Source organism: Bombus pascuorum, chromosome 10, assembly GCF_905332965.1.
Source record: "Bombus pascuorum chromosome 10, iyBomPasc1.1, whole genome shotgun sequence".
NCBI lineage: Eukaryota > Metazoa > Arthropoda > Insecta > Hymenoptera > Apidae > Bombus > Bombus pascuorum.
The window spans coordinates 8,526,345-8,549,991 of record NC_083497.1 but is presented as its reverse complement, the minus strand read 5'-3'; the positions used below and the strand labels follow the sequence as shown (position 1 = coordinate 8,549,991).

Below are 23,647 nucleotides of genomic sequence, written 5' to 3'. Positions count from 1 at the left end.
GGAAATAAGCTATCGAGAGCGTAAAACATGTCGGAAAGAGAGAGTGTTCCTTTTACGAAAAAACGAACCAAGAGCAAGAAGCAGAGAAAAGAAGAAGAAGAAGGCGGATACGAAGAAAAAGAAACAGAAGAAAGGATGATCCATGTACCGGTGTTAGGTCGGGTCGGGTTGGATTAGGTCGACTTGCGTGGGGTTGGATATCCGGGTGGAGGGAGATGGGTGATCGGTAGGTGGCGTGCTGACGTCACTATAGCGGCATCATCAGCCGCGTGGGCCAATAGGGACGCTCACTCGAGCCAGGTCCATCGATCCGCCGGCTGCTGTCGTGTGTGTTTATGACGTCCAAAGGTGACGTCATCGTTAGCGCCGTTCGCCGCCGCCGTCGCTACACACGCTACGGTTTTAATATAGCGGAGGAACGCGCGCGATCCGGACTCAGTTACGCGGCGGCCGGCCACCCGTGCGAGAGCGTATCGTTTTCTTGTAAAACTTGTCCGCGCTGTTTTTCACTCTCTGTCTTTCTCTTCTCTCTATTTATTCTCTACGGTTTCTCCTTCCTTTCTCTTTCAAATTTTCACGTTTAACGCGAATCGTTGTCGATTCGCGGCCATCGATCTTGTCACGGCTTCTTTTGATCCGTTTTGTCAACGAATTGTGTATCAGTTTCGTGTGCTAAACGGATCGTGAATCGTGAGACAGAGCGTGTCAAGTGCGAGAAAACTGGGGATTACATACGCGAGCGAGGAAGAAAAGGTGGTGCAGCCAAGGACGTTTGTGTTTGAGTTTCGCGTGACCAACCAGAAAGAGGGAGGCTACTAGCGCGTTTCGAACGCGCGTGGTTCCGCGGGTACGGGACTACGGTGTGTCCTCGTGTAACGTTCTGACAGCTTCCACGTTGAGCTGTGCTCCTCGCGAAACGCGGTACAAAGAATCGTTCCGCTTGGATATTTTTTTTTGGAGAACGAGAGCTTCGGAAGCTGCTGTTCGCAAATAACGGTGTACGACGAGCCGATGCGGAAAAGATTCGTCGATAACATCGATTCAAACGGTTCGACGATAATTTTGAAGAACGCCACGACTATAACAGTGAGAACCATGTCGCCCATGGGGACGGAGGAACGATAAATTTCGAACGAACGTGGGCAACATATAACAGGATTCTGCATGCGAGAAGTGTTCGAGCTCCTCGGTGGAGTGCTGACCTCCGAAGACGTTTTCCGGAAGGATTCGTCTAGCCTTTCGACAACGCAGACAGGTCGGTGATACACGTGTGTCATCCACTGTTTTTCGTGTGTTATGGGTGAGTTGTGTGTGTGCGACTTTCGGCTGGATCACGTTATAAAGCACGTATCTGTTCTGTTTATTATCCCGTTTCTCGTTTTCACCTACGCCGATAATGATACAGTCGAGGAATTCCACGTTCCTGTGACTTATACACCCGGTGTTTACGAGCCGTGAGAATTATCGACTGTGAGTTATCCCCTTTCACTCTCACCCGTCGCTCATCATCGTTTACTCATTCACCTTACTCGTTTCTCGCGGATGCTTTTGCCTCACGAACATCCTCAAACGGCCTAAATCATTCAGAGATCAATCGTAATCATCACGAACTGACGATTAAAACGATTTGGAATATCGATGTGTTATTTGTGTCGTGTAATATCCAGACGATCCATCGATTTGAAACATTGCAAACTTGGCGCGATTCTCGCGTTATCTCGTCGAGAGCCGGGAGAAGGCGCGAGATCAGCTGTTGTCATACCAAACCACGTGTAACTTTTCGAACTCGCTCTTCCATTTAGCGTTCTGATCGCGCACGTGCGCGCTTGCGCGGCCGCGCCGTGCACAGGAGCGAGAATCTGGCCGACAAAGAAGGAAGCAAAGAGAAAGAAAAAAGAGTGAGAGATCGTTCGTCGTAGGATGGTCGCGGTCGTTGTGGCCGTCGATCGTCGTTCGCGCGCCGCCGTAGGCATTTGAAAAGAAAAAGAGAGAGAGTCACGGGATCGAGGCGGGATCCCCGGAGTATACGACTGGATTTGGTGAATGAAACGACTAAAAACGAAGCGCTATAGTGCTGATCGTACGTGCGATGCGTACCGTGGAGGATACAGCCACGGAAGCAGCCGCAGTTAGTGCTGCGACCACCCACCAGCGTGCTACCACTGGCAGGCATCTAGTCGTCGATCACAATCACGATCGCGATCACGATCAACCAGATCGATCGACGACGATCCATCTACCGACTACACCGTACCACCCGGTCACCATTGCGGCGGATACTAACAACAATCATGACCATCATCGGAACTTCGAGCATCACGCGGCTCAACGCCACGATCACTGGAACAAGTGTAAGTCACCTAGTACAAAAAAAATACCGAACAGAAAAAGAAAAAAAAAAAATGGGAGAAAATGAAACAAAGACCTTGGGACCGTCCTGTTATAGTTGGTAAATTTATCGTTTACGAAGAAATTGTACAATGCTCGCTGATGGCTGGCTGGTTGTGGTTAAAAGGTGGTGGTGGTGGTGATGGTGGTGGTGACGGTGGGATTAATGACGATTATCGATGATGAAGATGGATCGACGTGTTGTATTCTATTTTAGGGCGATTAATGTTCACGTACTATTTTAAATTGCTTGTCGATACGTAATCGGATTCGATTTATTTGTCCTTCGTCGACGAAGGATAGTTTGGATGATAGAGCTTTAGACTGTGGTCGATCGAATCGACCAAAGATCTAAAGACAATAGTGTGCGCAATAAATTCGCGTGTACGCTCTTAGGAAAATGAAGAAGGTTATTGGGTATGGCATTAAAGAGGAAAGAGCGAGCGAAATGGAGATGAGGTGCGAACGATAGAGCGAAGGGACAAATTGCCCCCTCTAGTCGTTTCTTCTTAGCCAATCGATTCGAGCTGTGAAAAGGATCTAGAGGCTGTAGCTCGCCGATTGGCCGCTAACGTTCCTCCAAGGGAACGGATCAATTCTTTTCCAAAAGAAAAGCTTAGCTCTCAACTTTCATTCGCGGACATTTTATCTATTATGTTTCTATCCTATGTTAGTTTTATTTTAAAATCACCACCATCATCATCGTCATCTCCCTTCTCGAAATAATTTTCAATTTCTCGCAATTCTTTAAATCTTTACGAATGAACTCAGATCAGTTTTGTGAAACCATCTGCGCATCTACCAATTATTCATTTGCCCTTGTTTCTTCAGACCTAGCGACAGATTCCATATTCAAGAGCGGTATAAACGTTCGATTCGGTATAGCTTGTATGTTCGATAGGACACTTTACAGGTGTAATCAGTACGTTAAGGTAAATATAGTCTGGCAGACGGCCGAGTGCATGGCAGGCGTTTCTTTTCCGCGTACATACTTGGCCCGCACGAGACCTGTCCGCGCAGGAAAGAAGAGAGTACGCGAACGAACAAATATAACCAGCGTGTAGAGAGCGAGTGCAGGTGCGGTCGCTGGTTCGGCTGCATTGTGCCGAGTGTTGCCCTGTGGCTGCGTAGTCGAATTGCGAAAACCGATTGTCGGGTTCGCCTGAGAGTAACGACCGTGACAATGGTAAATCAACGATTATGACTTCCGCGCGTTAAATGCCTGCTTGTGTCGCGGCACCGTTAAAAGTCGCCATCGCGTTATCGATAGCCGATCGGCTGTCAGTCTGACCGTTACGTGGGCATGTAATTGCGATATACGCAGGCTTCGTGGGGGCAGAAAGAGAAAAAAAAAAATGAACACGCTGGTCAACCCAGGGGAGCAAGAGTTGATAAACATATCGAGATCGAGAAATCTAATCAGTCGAGGTGACAGTCTCTCTCGTTTTCCCTTCTCTTGGCCATAAAGAAACTCTCGGCTCGAGAATGGTTTGTCCGTGGAAAATCATTGGTTTACGGGTAACCAAGTGACACGTGTCGTGAGAGTGTATTACGTTAATAGTAATAGGCTTTCGGAATAACGCACTGGTTGCCGTTTCACAGCGCAAGTAGTTAGGTGCAATCAGACTCAGACATTAGCGAGACGTGCATCGCCGGCCGTCTGAGCTGGCACGTCTGTAACTACTTAATTCTTTTTAAAAGCCTGGTGAACGCGCAGCGTCGCCGTCAGTCCTCCTCTCTATAATGATATTGCCCGTAATCGACGATAAAATCCTCGCTCGGTTATAACCCGTAAAGGCGAGAGGTAATTTATTTTATTATGAATAATTATTATATTGGTAATTCATAATAGGGGTGCGCACGGCGTACACTTAGATCGCTAAGTAAAGGATAATATCCTATTATGATAGGTAATACTACGCTATCGTAGAAAACCATTAACAAACATCTACGTATAGAATTGAACGTAAACGCTGATTAACGAAAATATCTTGGATTCGACATGGATTTCTTCAGAATTCGCGATTTCTTTCCGTTTGATCGACGTAAAAAACTCGCGTAACGGTTTAACGGTGAGGTCAGGTATACGAAAGTGCAATCGAACGATTCAACCGATCAGCCGAAATGGTTAAACGACGAAGTGAAAATAATCGGCATCGTTCGTAGAATCGTAAAATTGGATAGTATTTTGACGGCAAGTGCCCGTGGTACGGACAGCGCTTCCTAGAGGCCAATTGCATTGTTTTACTGGGCAAACTAAATATACGTGCGAGGCAAGCGATCCGCGGGTGCTTGGCTGGGACACAAAGGCGACCAAAGAAACGACGAAGACGCCGTGCATCACGTGCCGTTACACTTTTCACGTTTTCGGCGTGCTAGAACGATGAACGACCGACGAGTCACCCGCGTGCACGACGCTGCGTCTAACTCGACGTCCACGTTCCCGGAATGTAGATTGAAAAACAGAGAGCGTTTCGTTTGGACACCACCTTTGGCATCGTGAATCATCCTGTCGATTAAAATGTATAAGGCGTTCGCGACGATCTGGTACTACGACGTGTAGTATCATGGGATAATCTATGTGAATCAGTTGATTCGTTCCATTTAGAATATCTTTCTGTAATTTTGTTTTCCTTACCGCTTTTCGAAGTACATAACCGCAATTAATCTCGTAGAAATATTATGGAAATACGCTGTCGGGGTATCGACATTGAGGCGTCGAATAAAGGGGCCCGATGTCATCAGGCGATGACAGGTTCTTGCTGGAAACTAAGCTCGATTGCGGCGTTGCGTTTTTCATGAGGCTGCGGTTATGCGTGGGAGGAAATAGGCTGTTATTTCCGGCGCGAGACATGCGATCAGGAAGCGACCTCAGGAGCTCGCGGGCCGAAGGAACGAGGGTGAAAAGACGCTGCTTAGGTGGGCGGTTCTGAACGATTCATATTGCATAAATGCTACGCCGCTTCTTCAATTATGTAACGGTTCCTCACTCGATGTGACTTGTGCCGTGAAAAACTTTCATCGAGCGTGTAACGAACACGTTTCGAAGCGGGTTTCACGGGAAAGAAAAGAGCTGTGCGGTATTGGTCGATAATTATAATTAATGGAAACCAATACTCGTCGATAAACAACCAGCTCGTAGTAATTTAACGTTGCGTAACGTCCAATTGCATGATCATCGCGAACGTACGTTGGAAGTATGAAACAGAAAACATACGAACGAGTACAATCTCCAAGGGAAAAGTGTTTAAAATGAACGAAGTCTGGAAAACATCCGTGTGCGTAGACGGGTCTGTTTTGCATACGCGTTTCTCCGTGTCGCGGGACCGGCAGAACCTGATCGCCCGCCGGATACAGAACGCATTCGCTATGAGAAAGAGAGATTACTCGAGTCGAGCGTAATGAGATTGTGACTCGCATAATGACTCTAGGATCGATAAGTGACGTTGATGCATATGAACGCGCGTGCCAGCAGTGAAAGGGTCAGTAGTCAGACAGTGGCGCTATAAATACCGGGAGGACTTGATTCGTTGTGTTTTAGCACGGTTGATTAACGACGGATCGATAGCGATCGCGCATTGCTTCGATTCGAGGAAGGGGTAAAGAAAGAAACACGACGTCCTGGAAGAAAGGCAACAAAATGTATAATTGAAGCGTCGTATGCAACGTACGTAACGTCGCTTTGACGAGACTGGGCCGCATGCTCGACAGGTTTATGGTAATTCGGGCGAACCGAGTAAAAATGTGTAACGCGACTGGCTGACGCGCGACCTTGTTTCACCTGAAATAGATTTCACCGCGCGGAAACGTATTCCGCGCGAGTTTTGACGCCGTTCGAGCGGCAAGCTATAATTTCTCTCCGTTACGCGCCGTCCATCCGAGGATCGATCGTTAACATCGAAAGAATTCCTGTTTTCGTGAAAATTCTCCCGACTTGACGCATAGTATTTCTAATTATTCGTGGAATATAATTACCATATCGTCATATTCGTCGGATTTAAACCACTTTCGTTATTTACGATGCTACAGCACGCGTTTTCGCGCTACGGAATCTCGGCTGAAGCCTTCGATTGATGGATGTTTCCGGTCGGTAAGGACGATATGTATACTCTGCACAATGTAATAATATATTTCCACCGGTCTCCTGCGTTTCTCGGTAAAGAACACGCGTCAGACGTCGCGTGCAGCGTTTTCGCGTCTACGTAAAACGCGTCCCGAAATTCCACCTACGGTAAACTTGCTTGCGCATTGATTACGTTACACGGACGCAATCAGTCCGCCGAGATTTACATAGTCGAGTGTTTTTTTAATCGATCATAGCCTCGAGAAACCAGCCAGTCGTCCCTCCTGTGAAAGAATACATAACGACGTGGATAGGTGAGCGAGTATTCCCTCGCGGTGGCTAGTTTCATTCAAACTTGACGCACGACGCCGCTTTCGCGCGCAAACTCCGTGGCGTCGCGACGCTGCCAGTCTCTCTCTGGCATTAACTCTGACGTCACTACGCCGCCCCCGTCCGTCATCGACCGACCGACAGCACAACGACGTCACACGCACCGCCAAGGACGACGCTATTTCGGGCGTTATGCATTGCCGTCCTCGTCGCCGTCTTCACCACCACCTTCGACGCTGTCGTCGTCGTTGGCGACCGGTGGTGCCGTCAATATCGCCGCGTTTTCGCCTCCAGTCACGAGATTTTCTCGAGTTTTCCGCGTCATCACGCTCCACGGAACGACCACGCGGCTCGTTTCGTCGCGGATCGCGGAATCACGTCGCTGCCTCTCTATATTACCTGGCCGACGATGACACAGTGAATACAACCGTCGATTCTGTACCAAGTTTCGAGTGTTTACCAAAAAACTTCGAACGTGCTTGTGCTTGTCATGAAGACGCTAGAGTTTTTATGCTTACTACGGAACCAACGACGCGTCAATCCGTTGCTGATCACTTTCCCATTACAGCGGTGTCCCGCTTGTTGGAAATGAGGTAACTTTTAACCGATCCGTGAGTCTATTTCGAATAGTTTTTTTTATTATTTATTTGTAAGAAACTTTCTATCTGCGCCGAATGATATAACGATCGGAGACCTGTTTCACAGTACAGGTTCTCCGATGATCGTTGATATCGTGATGATGAATGAGAGGTTCTATGAGTAAGCGTCGGCTACTAGATGTTGACTGTTTACGTAACATGGTACCATAAATACCATGAATATCTCAATCAGACGGTATAATAATACTTTAAAGCTGGACCCCAAAGTGTTTCTCCCACCCCACTTATCAGTTAAACTTAAACCACCTACTTAAAACAAAGACAAATCTCTCGATAATTTTCTCTCGACAAGTCTGTCGTTACAAAATTTTTTGATAAATCTGTAAAAACCCTTTAGATTGTTATCAGCGAGAGATCACTGACCATTCACGCGAAGCAGCGAGTTCAATCCGCGACCTTGGAACTCACGCGTCACGTGGAGTCCGTCATTTTTGCGGAGGTGTCAGGGTTGCATGGTCGCGCAATCGTTTCCGGGAAAAGCGAACGTGGACCGCGAAATAGAAGTGAAAATCGCGGAGGGAGGAGAAGGGCGGTCGTGGCGCGTGCGATAATCAGCAGGAAGGATTACCGTGCCCGTTTGCTCGCGTAATAGGCGGCGTGGCAGTGGCTAAATTTAATACACGCGAACACAACGATGTTCAGGATTAGCGCGACTCGGCTGGGTTCCGCGTGACGTTGTACCACGGAAAAACGATGACGCGGGACGCGGTGGAGGCGAACGGTGGCAGCGGCTTGTGCCAAAACAGAGCCGTGACGACGCATCGCGAGCGTGCTTTGACGCGAGCTTTTTGTACCGACGCGTTAACGTAAATACCGATACGATGCCAGTCCTTGGTGAATGACCGACCGGTGAAAAAAAGTTTCCATCGATTGTGCACAGAGAAAATGGGGCGGAGTGGGTGCGGCGTTGATTGCAAGACGCCTGGAATGTAGTTCAAGGTGATATTTCGGGGGTGTTGCTAAGTGGGTATTAAGTATATGCCAAGTTGCTTGGGTGATTGGTATTGGAGGGCGATGGTAATTGAGAATTAGGAATGTTGATGAGAATCGATTGTTATCGAATATTTGGATGTATTAATAGACGTAGAAGCTTAGCTAATTGGTATTGTTAAAATAGTCAGCGATAAGGTACAATAGTTGGGTATATGAATCTTTAAAAGTAGCAGTTAGAAGATTTGCAAGGAAGATTTCGATTGATCGGAGATGTGGTCACTATTTCCTTCACTTTCTCGTCGTAAATATAACGGCACTTTTATCCGCTTCGAAGTAAGTAACTATGTGATGTCATCAAGTAAATATGCAAGAGCTGTCAAGGGAAAAGGAGGATAGGTTGCTCAGAAAGCAACCGGTTGTCATGTGCTTCTCTACTAAAATTTTTCACGTAGTAACAGGATGATTCGTTGGAAATTCGTTTCTCCATTGGTGGTCGCAGGAATTCTCATCCTTCGTAATTGTCTTCCAGCTGACCTGAAAATAAGAGTATCGGAACGTGTGTTAGCTAGTTGGTGCCACTGACGAGGCGGTCTGTATTGATTCAACGCAGTAATCTGGTTGGCTTAACAAACGTGCAAATCAAACATTTTCCATCAGTGAACCGAGGTTAACAGATTTTGGCCTGGCCGTTAAACTTTGACGTTTGAATAGTCAATGAAATATATGTATACTTGATCCGGCAAGTCCAGGAATATTTCCCTTGACGACGCCGGCAATTTTTAATCTTTAATATCTCGATTATTTGATCGACAACATGACCTATTTGTTTGCCCAGCTTCATATATATATATTTGAAGGTATTTTTTATAAGTATGTAAATTTATCCACTTTCTGCGGTACATAGGCGACGTATCATTTAATTTTTATATAAGAAAGCTATCGCACTCTTGCCGTGACCTCGCCGGGGAATGCTCTGGACAGTTATATGAAGCGTTGTCGATTAGCTATCGTCAATACCACTAATAAATTCTTACGCTTTTCTATTCTATCTCTCGTCACTGATTTATAATTCTCCTTTAGATGTTGCAGTATAGAACAGTATTGCGTCGCTAATGCCTCGAAAGTTGAGTCATTACCATTACTAGTGACGCATAATGTTCGTCTTTCGAGCTTTATTCAAGCACGTGAAGAATACCGGCTATCGAAACGTACAATCTCGAGAAGTCGACCGGGCGGTGCGTGAATTCCGCGGAAGAAGTCAAGGCCAGTGTGGAAGTAGCATTGTAGTCGCACCGATCTTAGGCAAGTTCCGTTAAAACAGTTTCTGGCTTTCGAGTAACTGCAAGGAAATTCTTCATCGGGAAAATCGCTAGAACGATTCTCGATTTCCTAGTCGCGATATTTCAGACAATTTCAAGCCGATTCGAGGAAATCCAAATTATCTATTTCCACATAGGATCACGATATTCGTTATCGAAAATTAACTGTGGCTGAAATAATCTCCGATTGTGTCGAGGGATCGTTCAATGGCTAATCAAATCATGTCAGATGCGGTATCGCGAAACCTACAGACCTCTTTGAAGTCGTGAAAAACAATCGGTAAAGCGTAGCAATCGGGGCACCCCGTTTTCCACCCACGAACGAGACATGGGGAGGACGTCGATCGATGAACGGAACTGCGGTACAACAATGACGTCATCAACGACGTCGCAGTATGACGTCATTAGTTGAAAGGGAGGCAAGGGGTGGCGGTGTAGGCGATGGGAGAGGATGGGTCGAAAAAGGGTGGCAAGCAGCTGTGCAAGGGGGAGGACTCTGGCAGTGGGGGATGAAGTTTCTCGTATGACTGTGTGTTGACGATCCACACTGATATTGCATGCGTGGTAGTTCATGTACGTGCGCAGCTGAGTCCGTTTAACGGGGGCGAGCAAGGCCGCCGGTTAAAGAGGATAGACCACTGCGATATTGAGCGTCGAATTTTAACAGGTGGAAAAGGATGGGTTGGTTTAAATAACTCTCCTTGCTTTTCTGATAATTAAATTTAGAATCTTTGTTGGATTACAATCTTTTAATTGACATGGTAAATATTGAAGAAGAACAACGAATTTGTGATTGCAAAAACAGAGGATTGCAAATCGAAGGACAGAAAAGTATTAAGAAGAGGAAAGCTATTGAATTTCTTTAAGGAAACGTTGTAACGCACAGAGCCGTGTAATTTCGGATTATTTTAACGTGCCATGAGTAAAAAATTTTACCGCGATGTCGAAGTTCGATCGTAGAAAAGGCCTCGCGTTCGATTGTTTCGCAATGGATCGCGCGCGAACTCGGCCAGCTGGTGTTGATGCAGTTATCAGATGTATTGTCGTTCTGTTTTCCAGCTCGTGATCCAACGTCGAGCGTGTGTCTGCCCGCGCTTGATTTGCCCGAGCGACTTTGATCAGATAAAATTTCGTGGAATCGCGCTACGTGTCCCAATTTACAGGGCGCGCGCGTTTTCTGCTTTTCTCCACAGTTTCGCGTTCCGCGGACACATTGGAAAGCCTATCTTTCTCGTGAATCTATGCTCCTCGGCTTTCCGTAAGCATAGCTTGTTTAACAACGATAAATTAGCGTGGACGAGAAAGAAGGGAAAAAACCCATTGAAAAAAGATAGGGCAATGAATTCAACCGGAGATTAATGGCGTGCTGTTATTTACCAAGGTAATCGCAGCTACTTTTTTAAGTAGCCAGTAAATCACGCGCTTATTATAATACGTATCTATAATTTTTCGAATAAAAGAGCGACAGCTTCGAATAGCTTCTTTCAACTTTCTACCAATCCATTTAGTATCAGAATCGATCTAAAAATCTTCGTAAATTCTGCTTACTTGATCGTCCAATGAAAATTTACAAAATTACTCAGAGTCGAAGGGAACAGTATCGACGTTTACTCTCGTGCTGTAATTTTATCGGTACCCAGACGTAACGCACAATTTGCAAACATTAACATTAACGAGACGAGTAGTTCTGGAGGAACGTAAGTACAACTGGCTGGTAGCCATGAAGTGGTTGCAGCAGGTTGTGACTGATGCACGTCTTCGTCTGGCGCGATGAAAATCCGCTTGGTCGAACGAGGGAGAGGCACGAATTGGCTTTACGAGCTCGCCGGCCTTGAGGCCTCGAGGCCCAACGGGGTCTCGATCCGTCCTGAGTCGGTCACAGTCGTTCGGTATGCGGACCTCGATCTAAGCGACTAAATCACTCGTTTGCTTGTTGCACGCTACGCCACTCGTGTACGAACGATTCCTCTTACCGGTGTCTTCGTGGCATCCTCGCGGCATCTTCGCTGCGCGCTCGTTAACTTCCAGGCTTCAGGATTCCTGAATCGTTCACGTATGATCCCTGTTAAGCTGCCGGCATCGCTTCTGCACGACGAAATGTAAATTAGCTTACGGATGCTGGGTTGCATGTCGATATGCACAAGAGAATGAATTTCTGGAGAAACGTAAGAAAATTGCTCGAATAAGTCACGTTCGATATGAGATGTACCAAGTAATTCGATATAAATTTACAATTATGGTTTATATAACAAGATTCGGAGACCAGTTTTCCTTGTATCAAGCCGATGACTCTAACATTAATTACGACGTGTTGACGAATTTCGTTATATTCGCTTCAATCAGGTACCTGTTACTAATGCCAATTAGTTAAATACACTTGCATGCGAATAAGTTTTAAACGATTCTGTAATATAATCCGTCGACACGTACTCGACAAGATGAATGAAGAGAGGCCAGGAATCGTGAAAGTGTCCAAACTAACATTTGAATGAAAGCTAATTTCGATTTGACAATTGTTGAGTCATTTATGAGCTGCGGAAATCGTGCAGTGTTCTATTTAAAAAAAAGTGGCTGACCTTTGCCACATCTCCGCCTACAATCGAACTATTTCTACCTTAATATCTTCCTCGTCAAGGTATATCTACACGAATCGTTCGATCCAACAAACTTACCGATTTATTAAACTTATTACAATAAATTATCATCAATATTATATGCAGGATATCTGCAAGCATCGTAACTTTCACTATCGTACAACCACTTGACGCAATTGATTTCTCTGAATTTATAACATGTTAGTAAAGCACAATCGTCTGCGAGATACATCCACTTTATGCGCATCGGCAGACGGTCGATTTACGCGTGACGGGTGTTTGTATAGATCGTTTGGTATCGCGATTCTTCGCCAATAATGCACTGACACGACCAGGTTGCATCGCGCTGTCCGGCAGATTATCATGCCGCGTTTTCATCGATGATTTATGCACAGCGTTTCGATCGGATCGGACGTTCGTGTTTACATCCAATTATGTTCTAGAGGATGAACCCGCCTACAGCCAGGTATTATCGAGCATTGCGTAACTATCGAAGTGATGATAAAGTGATTAACACTTACCACGAACTTGGAAGCTGCAGTTTCGGTCATTAGCAGTTATCCAGATGTAATTAGATGCATACAACGGTTGATGGTGCTGTTCGACTCTTATATCACTCCCGCGCGGCTCTTTCAACTCGGCGCGTTCCTGACTATCACGACAAAAGACAGGTTTCGAGCATTGTACCACGTGGTGTGGGTGTCTTGCAGTGTCAGCTTCTAAAATATACGCTTTCTAAACAGGAACTAATTAGTTTACACTCGTTTCGTTGCCTTATAAATGATCCCGTAATTACGCGGGACGTGTAAGCGTAATTAATTTACGCCGATAAAAAAAAAATGCAGTAGGTATCGTGTCACTTCCTGCTACCAGCAGAATATCTTGCGTGATGCTAGACGCTAATTGAAAACCGTAGGCGGTAATCATTAGAAACACCAATAAATAGATATATATCGTCGAATTCTTCTTACTGACAAAAATCCATACGCATTGACGCAACAACATTCCACCCACTCCGATATCCCCTCACATTATTTATTGCGCATAACCATAGATTTCGCTCTAATTTCCATCTACTTGACTAGAAAGCTCGTACCTCCAACTTCTCCTCCTGTGTAAACTTTATTCGATTTCTCGTAAATCGACCCAATCGTCTCGCGGTATTGGACCGAGTCTGATCCGGACATCGTAATAAAGCGGTTAATATCCGTTAATTATGTTGGCCGTCTATCGCGCAATTAGATTCGCGTGCTATATAGCAAGACCGATCGAACAACGAGCTTTTCTCCCAGGCGGTGGCTATCAACGGGAGATCGTATCCCTGGTTTCGGGGTCACGGAACCTGCAGCTCGTTTCCGACCACGGTATGGGTGTCGCGTATTGCCTGCTCTGGCGCATACCAACCAGAGAGATCCTATCTAGCGCGTTGTCGCGCCGGCACGCACGCACACGTGCACGCTACCGCACGCCGCCACACGCTTCTGGCCTGTCTTGACTGCTGTTACTGCCGCTGTCTTTCCTTCTCCACTTCTTTCCCCCTTTTTTTTCTCCTTTCTCTTACCGCCACCGCGCGTTGCCATTCCGCCGATCGCTACCAGGGGATCACCGACAGTGGAGAAATTTCAAGGAGAAATCGAAATCGATAGGGGATCGACCCGGAAAGCTACTCTACGATAACGCATTTTCTCGATTGGATTAAAGTTACGCGAATGACAGAACGGGTTGCTTCGATTTTATGAGGGAAAGCGAAAAACCAACGATCTAGAGAAGTTTTTGCACAGCGCGGAGAAAGGACTGTAAGAAATACAGTTTTTCGTTTTCGTTGGTTTCCTTGAGAGTTTGAAAGATCGTAGGAGATTCTCAGATTAGTTTTTCTCACGCTGTAAATTGGTGTTAAAATAGATAGTGCTTAGTAATTATTGACGGTGCAGTTGAGTTAATACGTGTTCCATGGTATTGATAATTATTATTCAAGTAGTTTCACTATCGCTTATGGATTTTCGCGCTTAATGTCTAACTCTGGATAGAGTGGGAGGCGGAAGACAGTACCACGCATTTTCTCCACGCTTAAGAGACTCCAATTTTATCTATACAGTTAGCCTTTGAAAATCAATCTAACGATTTAACAATTTTCCACGTGGATTAAAGAGATGGTGTAGAAAATAAACAGAAAATTGGATCGCTCGGTTAAACCCGAGACGCGAGGAGAACTTGTTCAATGTCGAGGATGTTAAGGATGTACTCGGGAAAAAATATGTCTGAACGGTCCAATGAGTCGATTCAGTGGATATTAACACGTCGAAGGGACAGCAACAGGTTCCCGTAGTGCTTGGTTTTCTTCATTAACGTTAATGCCAGGTTGCAGCTGATTAATGAAACTAATAACTCGCGTCGGCTTACGTGAGTGGCGCATTATATTTCGCGAAATTGTTTGACAGGTGGCACGTTGCGTTTCTTAATTCACATTGATTCCTTTGATTAATGAGCGGTATAACTCACTTGAAGCGGAGGTTGGCGGCTGCCTGTACGCGATATATATTAAGAAATCGACTCTTCTTCGGCCTGTTCTGGATCTCGAAATAATCGAGCTAAATATTTGATCGTTGAATGAATCGTGACGGTCATTGATAGCAGGCTCGTTTCAATTCACAATTGATTGATTAACACATGATGCAGAAACGGTATCTGTTCTGGTTGGAACATTAACCTATTTAAACGAGCCATTTCGAGACGCCGCTTTGCATCGATCTCGCGTTTTTCTTCTCTCTCTTCTTACGAACGCGAATAGGGGATTTTTTCATAACTTTATTATCTTGTTTCATTGTGAGATGTACACGTTCAAAAATATTTACGATAAAAGATTGGTTGTTTTCTCCGCGTTGTCTTACGAGTTGGGTAACTTGGTGATCGATTTTTCTTGACAACGCGCAAGGACGATCACTGAAGACGATTACCGAATAGTTGTATCACCCGGTTGCAGAGTTCGTCCTTCACCTTCAACCATTTCATTATGTTCGCGTATCTCGCCACGGCCCACCACCAGTTTCACCATCGATTTTCGTCGTCAGTTCTCGTACAACCTTCTCCAAGGACATTCAAACCTTCAACATTTGCAATTTCAACACTTGCTTCTATTTTGTTCCACGATCTCTTTTTATTGTTCGACGATTTTTTCGAAGAGACGAATTTATTTCTTCATTTTCATTCTATTCGAAAAGTATCACCTTTGTTCAAATTAAAATCAGATTTATCATCTGGTAAATTATCGTAAAAGGATATTAAAACGTTATAGAATACCTACGCCACCTCCGCCTTGTTATACCGTTGAATCGAGCGTGTTTCCTCACAGCTGCGAGCGCTTTTAAAAGTGGATAGAGACCGGCGGAGTTGCTCGTTCGCTCCTCGCCTCGTCTAAATTTACCGTGGCAATTACACGGATTGTAACCGGTTCCGACTTTGCTCATTGCGCTCCATTGACTCCGTACGAAATCCCGTACCAACTTTTAGGCGTTCTTTTGCGATTTTCACCCGTATCAGTAGCATGTTTTCCAAAGAAACTCATGTCCGTCTAGTGCGCACCCACTCTACTGTCGAATCTCTTCGTTTTCCAACGGCTTCAAAATCTTTGAGTCAAAGAATATGTACAAATTCGAATTCTATGCAAATTAATTCTTCACAGGGAGTTAATTTCTCTCTTTTTTTTTTTTTTTGACCGCTTTCACTTTAATTTCTTACGTAATCATTTATTGGAACGATGATTTGAAAGACACGTTTCCCCGTGCAAAAATTGATCAGCATTTACGAGTACAAGCTTAAACGCCGCTGTAAAGCGTGAAGTAATAAGAAGTATGAAAATTCCGGAACAAGATGATTATGATATTAAGCATACGATGTAAAACGGTATACGATAATAAGCAGCCACGTTGTCGGAGCTGAAAATGTACAAGAGAGCGCGTTGACGTATTAATTGACTGACAAGAAGAAAGTGATCACGCCCAATGATGGTTACGCTTCGCGGTGAGTTATTCGAAAAATTCGATAATAAGAACTCTGTAGAAGGAAGAAAGGGAAAAAGTTGGCGGATGAAAAGTTCGAGACTCTCACGCTCTATCGGCGATGCTTGCCCACGTGTGTTGCTTAGATTTCGTAATGAAATTGCGGCCGCGACTATAATTTGCCCGGCGATGCACGAGCCTTTATCTGTTCGCATTCATCGCGTTACGATCGTGTCAGATGAGTTCAAACTACGGTCAGGCCGTCTGCATTGTGCCGGTCGATGATTATCTTTCGAGTCAAGTCGTTCGAGTGCCAAAGGAATCGGTATGGAACGGTTAAGTACTTCATTGGACGCGTCAACCCGATGGGAATTGCCGTTCCATAGAATAAAAGGTCTTTCCGTCATCGATAAATTGGATTCTAAATTCAGAGCTTGTATCGATCAAAATCTGAATACCATGCTGGTATGTACTTCGTGTTTGAGCGACGAGTATATTGAATCTTTCCAGCGAATAATAAAGATTACAAGCTTGCTACGGTAAACAGGAGGCGGTATTCACGAGTCCGCTAGTCACCCAAGGTGTTGCATTATTGAGACACGTGTATCGGATTTCCCAATAATTATAGATCACTCGTTCGTATCCCCTTGTGTTTATCGCGTTACACGGTGTCGGAAGAATTCACGGGCGTACCACCCTGTTTGCATTCTGTCGAGCGATTGTCTTCCCCGAACGTGTTCAACACACAATATCGCTATTCCGGTTGCAAGAATAATACACATCGGTATCCAATGAAACATATCACGTATCAATACGTACGTGTTACTTACTTGTAGCCACTTACTTGGCACATACACGACCAACAGCCCTGCAATTACTCCCTCGTGGCGATTTAACGTATCATTAGTACGAGTTACGTGAGCAAACACGTTCGAGAGGTTCGCAGCATTTACGTATTTCGTTACCTTGCTCCTGGCCGTATTTTACTGGGCGCGTATGCGTATAGATATATTTTTGGTATCGGTAGAATAGACAACGAGATTGTGTTCATTTTTTACTTTACTCAAATTTTCCTCAAAGTATACACTTAAAATGCATTTAAACCATTTTTCATTAAATCGCATTTTTATTCCTTGGTGGATATTCGGGTTATCATACCTATGGATGATTAAAGTCGTAATAGAAATTTTATTAGTAGACTCCGGATATTGGGAAATTTGAAAATAAAATGTACGTATGGAACACATATAATACGTAAAAAATCAAAGTAGTTGTCATAATATTTATTAGGTAAATCAGATCTCTGTGCAGATTTTATTTCTTTAATTGGATCTATGAAAACATTTACAATTTATTGATAAGAAATCACGAATGTCAGAAAGAGGGTGTCTACGTGTCTCGTCGATCGAAGTCCGATCGCAACGATCGTTGAGAAAGTTGGAGAATTCAGTCAAGTCACCTCTTAACGCACTCATGCTTATTCTCTAAATCAGTGTCTGATTCGTTCGATATATCGAAAGACCGTGGGTTTTGTCGCTTCCTCGAAGCAACGGATTTATTTATTCATTTCCATTCAAAGGGAGAGATTGGAAATTTCCTATCGCCAAATCGTCGGCCGAGCCAAGAGAACAACGAGGAACGTGGAAGAAAGTGTGAAACGGTACTTTCGATTGACGCATCTCGATACGTTCGATTCGTGCAAAGTAACGACATACATTGGTCGTGAATTTGCATCCAAATGGTCGCGCACGAAAACCAAAAAGAGGGGATGTAGATAGGAGTAGGAACGAAGAAAGAATCGGCGAAGCATGAGAAACGTTCGGCCCTTGAAGCGTGTTCCGTCGTCGTGCGATTCGCTTGGCGTGGCGTAGAGCGAACGTGCGCGCGCGAACGAGTCCCCGCCGCGGGCGATGTAGAAAGCTGGATGGGATTAGGGTACCTATTACGAGATTCGTTGGATTATGTCTACCTGTTCGTTGATTTCTGTACTCGAATTTGCCCGAACCTGGCAGACGAACTGCGTTCGATTTTATGGTGGGGATGTTGAAAAACATTACGTGAAAGCTATTTCGCCTGCGGATATCGTGAAAAAGATCGTGGAATTGATTTCGAGACTTCGCTATTCCTCGCTGGTTTTGATGCCGCATCGGTTATCGTATGGGAAAATCAGTAGATCGTTAAATGAATGCTAAACCGAAGGGTAAATAACGTGATTTCTGTAATCCTTTTGTTTCTATAAATGATCTAACGAAAGGAATGATTAATGGGATACGGTAGATCGAACGTTCTTGAAACGAGAAATTAATTATTCGTGACACACTGACGATGTATTATAGGAGGGAGGAACTAAGAACGCGTGTCTGACTAGTAACCGCTCATTCTACTCCACGCTTATCCGCTACAGTGTTCCAAACGAGGTAACAGCTGCGTCGTTGTTTCATGTTTACAACATGGTAAAAATTGATCGAGTCTTATTAGCCTGGGTCGATTCCACGACTCTGGTCGCTTTCTAGCCGACGCATTATCATAGTTCGCCTTAAACCGACATGTAACCGGCGAACACGTTGATGTTACGCGTTCGCCGCGGTGGCAAAAAGGCGTCAGCTATTTCAATTACGGTATCGTACGGCTGTTTCGATTTTCTCGTCGAGTGAGAGGAGAGACTTTAGAAAACAGCGACGGAAAAACCTGCTCGCTTAATCGATCTTTGATCGCTTAATCGAGCCAGCCGATGCTACCGGCTTGCGACATCCGACAGGTAGAACCAGACGCACAACCGAAGGACCGAATCGAGAAAGGCCTCGAGCACGAGGTTTCTTCGCTCGATCTAGCTTTTTGCGATAGATCGTCGATCCATCTCATCCCATTCCGTAATACCATACGCGGCCTCGCCATGTATTTTTCTTGGACGGCTACGAATGGCAAACGAGATTCTTCTTACGCGTCAACCATTAGCGACAACGAATTTTTAATCGACACACGTTTATACGGGTTCTGAGACACGAAGCCAGTACCTTCTGGCAAGTTTCGAACGTGGATTTACGGCGTAGGATCGGACAAAGATCGCTCGGACTGATACTTGCTACAGGTTTCCCACGAACGTTTCTTCAGCCTGAGATTGCTTGGTATATTGCAACCAATACTCGTGCCACGAAGAAACCTGTCCGGTAAAGTTTCTTTTTGATTGAACACATACGCTTTAGCCTAAGTGACCCTATTAGTCGGTGGTTATCTTCCTTGTGACGTGCCGCGTAGACGCGGTGACCCCGGTAAATCCTTTCTCTTCGACGTGTCGACCGATTGCAGCCTCCTCGTGCATCTGACATTCGCGAGGTGGCAAGCACGTCTTCCACTTGGATCGCGTGTAATCGCGCGTGTCCCGTATTTATGCGTTTCGCTGCCAACGTCCGCCGTGTCTGATTTAACGCTCGAGACTCGAAGATCGGTGGCTCGCTCGGTCGTAGTACGAAGAAATAGAATCCTTTAGGGACAACGAGTGAAATTGCGCAAGCGAGGAATCGCATTAGGAGTTGGTAACAATTTCGTCGTGCATGCTTCTTGAAGGGAGAACGTGTTTCTTATAATTGGTTCCTCGTTACCGTCGATCGTCGTGTCTACGATGAAAAGTGCGATACATCGGTCGATCGATGCAAAAAAGGAATTCCAGCGTTCCCGTTGATCGTTCAATTACACGATTTCGATGACTACACATCGAGAGAATATTGTCCTCGATCGAAGGAGGAACAAAAACCGTGAGCCCCCCACGATCAGCAGGCGTGAGACGTGTCTTGATGAAGCGCGATTACAGCCTCGTACGGCGTTGATTGAACCGATAGGGATCTCGCCGATGCTTTTTCAAGCCGACCGTTCAAGCCTGAACTCCTGTGGATCCGTCTTGTCTCCCGGTGATGGTGCAGCGTTGTACTCTCGAGACAAGCTGTCGTCGAGAACAGTTTGCGCGACGCGAACCTACAGGAATCACGTAATTGATGGGACCGTATGCGGTCTGGAACCTCTGGCGATCGTTATGCAGATAAACTCGCCAGCACGTGCCGCAACCGGTGCACAAATTAATTCTGTTTTCAAGTGACGCTTGTGCGTCGATTGCTTATACCATCGAAGTGAATCTTTAAGGTTACATAATTGAGGCTAGTGCCTGTATACTTAAAAGTTTCCTCTCAACGATTAAATGGCATAGTCTTGTGGAGGACGTTTGGTCGTGTTGTTGATTAGTAACAAGACTAATTGATATTCAAGCCGTCAAATGTATTTTTCAAATATTTATAAACATGATACAAAATACAGAGTCAACCTTAGATCGCTCGATATTGGTCGTTATAAAAATGTTTGATAAGAACGTTCGATACTAACTGATTCGCTAAAGACTGCGTACTGATCGCTGATAAAAATGCTCAAGACTGAAAGCTTAAATTCAACTTCGGTTGACGGTTGCACGTAACGGCGACATTGTTTTAGCCGGAGTTTGTTAACTATTACATTTTATATATTCTAACGGTGTTGATATTCCAAGGCAAAACAACAACATGATTCGAATTGTTCTCTAGCTCATGTGCCGCTACAATCTTTAAAACAATATCGAAATTGCAAGAAGAGAATCGAAGAATCGCAGCTTTGGCATTAGACTGACACAATGGTAAATCGACTTTTCCTAGAACTAAATATAAATATCTCAAGCATCTCGTTGAATCATTCGAGGAGATAATTCGCCGATCGAGCGGTAAACATTAATTAGAATGGCGGACTTCTCTCTCCATTCGTATACTTTCAACCACGACGATTAGAAACCCACGCTCTCGAGAGGTTCTGCGAGAAGTTCCTCGACTGGTTCTCTTTTTCTCTTTCTCCCTCTCGCCCTCTATCGATCGCACTCGATTGAAATTCGTTTCTGCATCGAATTCGATGAAAGTATGTCGTTCCTAGTCGCTCTTGTGCGTGCGTACATCATCGAGATCTGGACGACGAGAGTGAGAGGACGAGCAACCGGTATCGTACGGCGCGACGGGGAAAGGAAACGATCCGTTCGACACGAATATACGCACGTGCAAGCAAGGGAGTTACAGGGAGATGTTCGAGAATGTAACATCGCTCGTTTCAGCAGGCGAATTCGCGAGCGAATCGCACGCACGTGGACGCCGCATTTTATCACCGGATAGCGACGAATCGTGGTCGTCCTTGAGCGCTGCGACGATAGTCTCGCCTCGAGGACGTCTCATTCCAGCCTTAGTCGCGATTTATTCCTATGTGTTTTATTTCTGGAAATCGATGAGATTATGCGTGATAATCGCAAATTACCGATCGCGGTCGAGCCGTGTCGAAGACGCTTCGTTTCGGACGCTGGAAGATTCGACTCGCTGCTCGACGAGTGAATGGACGAGAGTATTGAAACGGCCTGACAAATGTCAAGTACCGAAGAACAGAGCCTTGATTGTAATAAGGATTCGTGAATATCGTAAAAGGAAGAATAAAAGAGGAAGGTAAAATGTGCAATAATTAGGATGCGATAACGAGGTTGCTATATATGTATGCGCTCAGCCTTGAGATGCTCGAAGCATGGCATAAATTCTTCGTATTTGCACCTGAATGTCTAATTTATGTAGCAGATAAGGCTTTTAGACTATGGAACAATTTATAGGGGAATATAAAGCCGATCGAATGATCGACTGCGCCAATAAAATGGAATAAGTATCCAACGTAATCCTTTCACCATGGAATTTCAACAGATTCACGAAACGCTAAACCGTCTAATTCCTTATTTAGCCTGCAACTCTCATAGAATCGGCGTACAGTTATCTTCTAATCTTAAAGAATTCTTAACTCCGAGTCTACCGACAAATATAAATTAATACGATACCAAGGTAACAAAAATCTGAAGAAATCTTTCGTTTCTCTTATTCCAAAAAGTTGCCAAAAAGAAACAACTTTAGCATCTGTGCGTCGTCTCGTACCAAGGCCTTAGCTTCGAAGCGATCGAGCGAGAAAGACTCACGCCAAATCTGGAAGCAATTACGAGCTCTGGAACGTACGTTTCACGCGTTGCAACGCATGCATCTCGTTCACTTTTCGTCCAGTTTTATAGATCTACCACTTACGAACGCAAATGGATTAGTTTTTCATCGAAAAATGGTGAACGTAGTATGACGCGCGTCGTACGAAACACGATAGCTAACACGTGCCGATAGAAAATCATTTATTAATATTCAAATAGTCGGTAATAAACGTTGCCTTCGTCTGGGGCCGTTTCCAGCCGAAACCTGACTAGTTTCGATCGGACGAAGTCGACTCGATCGCGATTAAGACCGGTTGAACCTGCCAAAGCGGACGCGCCAAACACGGCCCCTTGCATAACTGTCCACCACCGTCGTGCCGAACACGTTGAATCATCTCGCAACACACGCGTCTCTCTCTTCCTTTTTTTTTTTTTTTTAACGTAATGCGAACGAAAAGTGATTAAACAACTTCGTCAGAACTTTTTTCTCAATTTTCCGTGCATTATCGGTCCTCTACTGTCGCGTTTGTGTTTACGGTAGAATCTCGATAATATTATAATTACTAATTTCAAATTATCATAATTAACTAACTCAATAAATACGTTATTATCATTAATTATGATATTAATAACCCAGAGACATACGTATTTCAGCTGTTTATGCTAATTTTTGTCATACGTTCATTCTTTTTCTCGTTGATCTTCTTTTTTATAGATCAATTTTCCGTACATAAAACGGTCAGAGTTATTATCGCAACGATAATTGCAACAGACATGGTGATAGTTTCGATCACGCGGATTTAATCTCGTGAAAGATTATAGATGGTGTAAAGTACTTTCCGACAGCAAACAAATTGTAAAATTGGGTTTCCGCGTCGTGAAATCGGGGAAATCCCCGATCCTACTCCGGAGATCTCGATGCCTGTTAAGGCACACGCTTCGCGATATTCTGCCGCGTCGCCTCTTTTGTTTTCCTCTCCATTCTTCGACCGAAGAGGAATCAAAGGATCGATATATGAGAGTGTGGAACACGCATGCGAAGATCAGGATGTGGGTGGAGCCGCGTCGTGCAGCCATTTTGCTCCCTACGCCATTCGTTTCGATACGCGTGAATCCGTATGTTCCCGTATCGTCGTCATGTATGAATTTTTTAAACGTATCCCTTCTCTTTGACTCGCTCTTCCTTCCTTTCCACCGAAGGATGACGAAATTATGTCGAATTTCACAACACGATGCGCCACTGGAAATATAATTGCAACGCTGGTAGCGAGCGGCACGGCTGGTTTTCTATTTGCTTATTCTTTCATCCGAAGTATGCAGGATGATTGCTTACGCGACGCCTAGAAAAAGTTGCCTACG

At 44.9% G+C, this 23,647-nt stretch overlaps 1 protein-coding gene across 4 annotated transcripts in view; it reads left to right on the top strand.

Annotated features, from left to right (window-relative positions):
• Nucleotides 1-407: 407 nt before the first annotated feature.
• The window catches only part of LOC132911249 (probable nuclear hormone receptor HR38), a 40,793-nt gene continuing 17,553 nt past the window's right edge, over nucleotides 408-23,647 (top strand). Inside the window, exon 1 of one of the 4 annotated variants that reach the window (XM_060967761.1) lies at nucleotides 408-1,255. In XM_060967761.1, coding sequence (XP_060823744.1) covers nucleotides 1,165-1,255 — 91 coding nt within the window. In that variant the 5' untranslated portion in view covers nucleotides 408-1,164. Of the gene's footprint in view, nucleotides 1,256-1,285; nucleotides 2,352-6,777; nucleotides 7,375-23,647 lie in introns of those variants that run through there. The other 3 variants (XM_060967760.1, XM_060967759.1, XM_060967762.1) reach the window with 3 other exon arrangements.